Source organism: Camponotus vicinus, unplaced genomic scaffold (genome assembly GCF_025532165.1).
Source record: "Camponotus vicinus isolate PSW18456_S1 unplaced genomic scaffold, iyCamVici1.0 SCAF_5, whole genome shotgun sequence".
NCBI lineage: Eukaryota > Metazoa > Arthropoda > Insecta > Hymenoptera > Formicidae > Camponotus > Camponotus vicinus.
The window spans coordinates 4,803,969-4,810,065 of NW_028141977.1; the positions used below are offsets into that span (position 1 = coordinate 4,803,969).

The 6,097-nt window shown below is 36.0% G+C and overlaps 1 protein-coding gene across 2 annotated transcripts; it reads left to right on the forward strand.

The window, feature by feature from the left end:
• The first annotated feature begins 3,804 nt into the window (after positions 1–3,804).
• On the forward strand, positions 3,805–5,403 carry LOC145971800 (SNAPIN protein homolog). Of its 2 annotated transcripts, none has more exons than XM_083099858.1 (3): positions 3,805–3,857; positions 3,933–4,164; positions 4,535–5,403. In XM_083099858.1, the coding sequence occupies exons 2-3, from the start codon at positions 4,013–4,015 to the stop codon at positions 4,575–4,577; spliced, it is 195 nt and encodes a 64-aa protein (XP_082955984.1). In that variant the 5' UTR covers positions 3,805–3,857; positions 3,933–4,012; the 3' UTR covers positions 4,578–5,403. The 2 variants fall into 2 exon arrangements, with proteins under 2 accessions (XP_082955984.1, XP_082955986.1); XM_083099860.1 differs by having other exon boundaries at positions 3,816–3,857; positions 3,978–4,164.
• The last annotated feature ends 694 nt before the right edge of the window (positions 5,404–6,097 follow it).

Here is a 6,097-nt window from a genome sequence, read left to right on the forward strand (position 1 = left end):
TCACCCCCCCGCCCGCGGTTCCCCCTCGCCCCTCATCCGCCCTCGGAGCCCCTGGGTTAGAAACCTCATAGTATTACTACTAACCTTTTTTATAATTTTTATTATATGCAAAAGTGAATATATATTCTAATAATATAATTTTAGATTTTCACCTAAAAATGAAAATTGCTTCAAATATTGGATTGCGGCCACTGGAATTGATGATTTGGTTTCGAATGCAATTTACATTTCACAAATAATGATTATTTTACTCATACAAAGCATGTAAACAGAAAATTTCTGAAACTCGATGTATTTCCAACACATGTTCATAAAAATATAATCCAAATGTTACAAGATAAAGTAAATAAAATCAACAAAAATAACATTATTTTAAGTATATGAATATTTTTTATTCATTATTCTCTCACTAAAAGTTTAAAAAATATATATTACATAATGAACAATATGAAAATAATATATGTATTTATTACAGATAATAAAAATGACACACCCTCACACACACATATTCTTTATTTTCTTCTTGTCTGTCCTTCGTTCGATTCCGAACGTGGTGATCTCTCTTTCATATACCTGTGTTGCGCACCAGATTATCATACGTATATGGGACCTACAGTTTAATGCCGATTCCGAACGGCTAGATTAGAGATTTTCATGGCAAGATTTCTCGGTGGTTTGCCATTGTCTTCCGAGAGAGGAGCGAGCGTATACAATTTTTTCGGTTCTACCGGGAATCGAACCCGGGACTTTTGGCTTTGTAGGCTAGTGCGCTGCCTACTGTGCCACGCTTCGCTCACATATTAGTATTACACACATATTAATGACACATTAGTATTACACACATATTAATGAGAAAAAAATGATAAGCTCATTGATAAGGAAGAAATTAAGCAAACTAATGTCATGCTCATTGATGAATAACAAGTTGAGCAATGATAAGCCTATTAATGAAGAAGAAGCTAACAAGGGGAACACCAGGCAATGCATTTCGCTGAACTTAATATATATTATAATTTCACCCTCCCACTAATTCGTCGTAAAGTAATACGACGCACCTCTCAAGTATTCGCGACAAAAAAGCTTTTAAAAATTTACGTGCTCGTTATGTACCGAACACAAATTCTACACCTCCATGTGGGCATGTAGAAAGGCTGTAGGTAGAACGTGGGGCATTAAACCTAGAGTTGCCCTCTGGATCTATAAAGCCATTCTACTACCTCGTCTTACATATCCTGCGGTGGTCTGGTGGCTCAGGGTGGTTATCTTAGAACGGCGATGGGGGCCATGAGAACCACCACAACAGAGGCGCTTGAGATTGTACTCTGTCTTCCACCCGTGGATCGTTTTATCATCGGTATAATCAAACTTTCCGCCTACAGATTAAAGTGTCAGGGTGAGTGGAAGAGCTACCATCTTAGTGATACCAAGCTAACGTTCCTACATGAACACGCACCGGAATGGTGTCCCGGTATGCTTGTGTGACGCTCACTGACGTCATACTCACACAAGCGAAGCACACATGTACGTAGGCCGGGCAACAAAAGAGAAAGTGGGGGTAGAGTAGTGGGGGGCATTCCGATGTTGCGTCCTTCGCACATAGCATAAGAGCGAGAGAGAAAGCATTACAAGATACCGAGTTAGTGGCAGAGATGCCAGATTCCGGCCTTTCGGTAGCATGCGGTAGCATAGAGGGGATAATAGAAAGAGACAAAACATGATTCTCTCTCGCTCTTCTCTGTGAGAAAAGGCTACCGAAAGGCCGGAATCTGGCATCTCTGGTTAGTGGTGTCCAGTGATGCTAGAATACCCACGCGAGCAACACGCAACCGTAGTGGAAAGGATGACGCGCGCAGGCGTAAACTGCGTACTGTGGTAGTCGGAGCTTCGGCCAGCTTCGGATAGTAGAGGAAAACAAAGATATTGTTTTCTGTCTCTTTCTCACTTTCCACAGTCGGCGACGAGGCAATGCTTCTCGTTCTCGTCTCTGGCCTCTCGCTTTATTTAATACGCGTAACAGCGTTAAATGTTTTTACAGCCTTTTTGTATTATTATATTATACAGGGTGTCAGGAAAATTTTCGCGGTCACGAAATATGAAGGAATAGATTGGCTCCAATTAAGAAAGAAGGACCTCTACTGTTTTGTGATATTCGCAATAATTAACGAAAAATTAAATAAAGAAGATCGGCCAATCTGCGTGAGTAGAAGCGCGCGGCGACGAGAGTCATCCCACTGTAATCTTATACTAGGCGCGCGGCGAAGCGGTGGGATCGCTCTCCGAGACATGATGATAGCATGCGATATATCGCAATACCGCGCCGAAAAATGACCCGTCCTTTTAGTGGCGAGAAAATGATGCGCTATCGTTTCCACACCACCTTGCGGTAGATAGCATGGTGCGCTTTTTTTATAGTGGTTTCCCCAATAGGCCTATTCCACTCTCAATTTAATGCGAAAATTGTTCGAAATGCCGTTAATGTACGCTGAATGTATCATAAATGTAAAAAATTGATGATGACAGTACCTTCACAAAAATTGATCCGTGGTTGAAAATCCCTCGATAAAATGTGTTGCACACGTTGGTAATGATACGAGCGTAATCCGTTACACGTAAAGCGTGATGTACCGCGTATCGCGAAAAACCAAATTCGTGTGCCACACGGCGCACGCTAGTTCCAGGATTTTCATAAAATGCTTCGAGAATCCTGTCTTCATCTCGTACACGAAGACGCATTCCTGGACCGGTTATCCCTACATTATGCACAAGACACCCAGTTTCACGTAATTGTTGCACAACACGTAAAATTGTACGTCCACTTGGTTTTTGTGCACGCCCGGGAAATCGTTCCGCGTAAATTGCGGCCGGGCGATGAGTATTTTCTCCCGCTAGCCCGTATGCCACAATCATATCCGTATATTCCTACGGAGTATACTTCATTTTCACTGTTAATTTATTACGCGAACACAAGATTTTTACTAAAATGTCTTAGCTCTCGCAGGCTGTTGCCAGAGTGCATACGCTAGCAGCACGCAACTACAGCTGAGCGGACATGTGAGTGTAATCATAGTGTGCAGGCGCCGAGCTCACGCTTTTGAACTTTGAAATATATTATTATAACATACATGTATGTATAATATGTATGTATAACAAATTGTACATATATAATATATTATAATAATAAAAATTTTAATATTTAATTATTTATAAAAAGAAAAATTATTTACCAAAGATAATTTTAATGACGATTTGGCGAAACGGCTTGGCGGACACTCCTGAAGCATAGCGTTACGCGCGCGATCGGCGGCTCGGCCATCGAGTCTCGGACGGTAGTTGGGGGATCGTAGGCGTCGCCTCAGATCGGCCTGAAAAGGGCAACTAATTCCGAGCACTGTTCTAGATCCATTGTTGTGATATTATCAAGAGACACGGTAGTGTCTTTGCTAAGTCCCAGCGTAAGCAAAAAAATGCACTCCGTGTATTATTACGCGAGTCGGATTGAGAGTATAACTCGATATTTTTATTTCTCATATAACCGCTCAACGGATCGAGTTCTTAGTAAAATTAATCGATAGCTTGGGTTTAAATTAAATAATAAAAGTGTTTTTATTTTTGCGCTACGTGCTCTGTAAACGGAGATATCATGATGCAAAGTCTGAAATGTGAAAATTTCGATTAAGAAACGTCGTTATAGTCATCGTCAACTCCTCTTAACGTAACAAAGAATATACAGAAATACGTTTCCAACGTCTGCCACAAGAATGCGCTAGCAGTGATTCACGCGACGCAGCGTAAGTAGCGCTCTGTGGCGTTAACGGTGCTTATAAATATGTTGTAAAAGGTTAAGTGTGTCACTTCAGGTAATTATATAAAATAATAATATACATATAACATTTATATATTTAGATTAGATTGTATCTATATTATTATTTCAGATTATATATATATATATATATATATATATATATATATATATCAAGAGACACGGTAGTGTCTACTTCACTACAGCTATAACATGGACGTGGACACAGCGAGTGACAATACATCTATCGACGACAAGATAGATGACTTTTGCGAAAATCCGACGCGGGATGCATTAACGGAAGGTCTTATGAGTCTCTTGAAACCTACGGTGGATCAACTGGACGAGAGAATTCGCGCCACAAGGTGACGTCAAGTTTTCTGTTCAGCGCGCATGCAATAATAGTAACATTTATTTTTCGCGTTTCTTCTTGCAAATTTACGTATATTTATTATTCTTATATTTCTTTCACAGTACGTACTATTTATTGCAAAATATATGTTTATTCATCGAATTGTAACGATAAAAAATTGCGATTTATTTACACAAGCAACATATATATCTTATTGTTACCTATTTTACAAGAATTCTTGAGCATTTTGAAAATCATTTTCAATTTTCATATATAATTATTGGAATGTTATAAAAAATTGTGCTTCTATCATGTACTACAAGTTGCGTACAAAAGTTGCGAAGAGTATTATTTTTTATGCATAACTATTCTCTTTGTTATAGGATATGTCAAATAGAGCTGAAGCAGCGGATTGTTATTACTTAACATTGATTACTTTGCAAGTTTTATAAAAGAAATTTCTTACAATTTTCACCATAAATTATGGAAACTCCAGTAGTTAATTTATCAGATGAAGAACTCAAGACAGTTTATGATCCTTCTGAGGATTCGTATCTTTTAATAGATACTTTGGAAGAAGATTTAGACATTCTGCATGCGATGAAACCTGTGATTTGTTTAGAAATAGGTAGTGGTTCTGGTATAGTCATCACAGCTCTAGCAATGGCATTGAAAAAATATAATGCTCATTTTATTGCAATTGATATAATCATTATAACATAGAATATTGAAATTCAAAATTTCAAAATTAAAAATAATTTATGCTTTGCGAAAGAAAATTAAAAATGAAAAGTAGTTTATGCAAAAGCATAGAAAGAAAAAATAAATACTCTATGCTATGATGATATTACATACACACACGCACACGCATGTACACATATACAAACATATTTTTATATCATCATAACGTAGAATATTTAAATTTTCAAAATTAAAAATAGCTTATGCTTTGCAAAAGGAAATGAAAAATAAAAAGTAGTTTATGCAAAGCATAGAAAGAAAAAACAAAAAGACACATTTATAAAAAATATTCTATGTTATGATGATACACACGCACAGACGCACACGCACAAACTAATCATGGAAGAAGTAATGGAGTCAGTAATTGAATTATCGTCATCGTTACATGTTGAGGCTGAAGCGATTTTAAAAGAAATCATCATAACATAGAATTTTTAAATTTCAAAATTAAAAGTAGCTTATGCTTTGCAAAAGAAAATTAAAAATGAAAAGTAGTTTATGCAAAGTATAGAAAGAAAAAACGAAAAAACACATTTATAAAAAAAAATATTCTATGTTATGATGATGTACACACACACACACACACATATTTTTACATCATCATAACATAGAGTATTGAAATTCAAAATTTCAAAATTAAAAATAACTTATGCTTTGCGAAAGAAAATTAAAAATGAAAAAAATGAAAAGTAGTTTATGCAAAAGCATAGAAAGAAAAAATAAATACTCTATGCTATGATGATATTACATACACACACGCACACGCATGTACACATATACAAACATATTTTTATATCATCATAACGTAGAATATTTAAATTTTCAAAATTAAAAATAGCTTATGCTTTGCAAAAGGAAATGAAAAATAAAAAGTAGTTTGTGCAAAGCATAGAAAGAAAAAACAAAAAGACACATTTATAAAAAATATTCTATGTATGATGACACACACACACACACACACGCACACACACACACACACATCATTATAACATAGAATTTTTAAATTTCAAAATTAAAAGTAGCTTATGCTTTGCAAAAGAAAATTAAAAATAAAAAGTAGTTTATGCAAAGCATAGAAAGAAAAAACGAAAAAACACATTTATAAAAAAAATATTCTATGTATGATGATGTATACACACACACACACACACATATACACACGCACACACACACACACAAACATATTTTTATATCATCATAACATA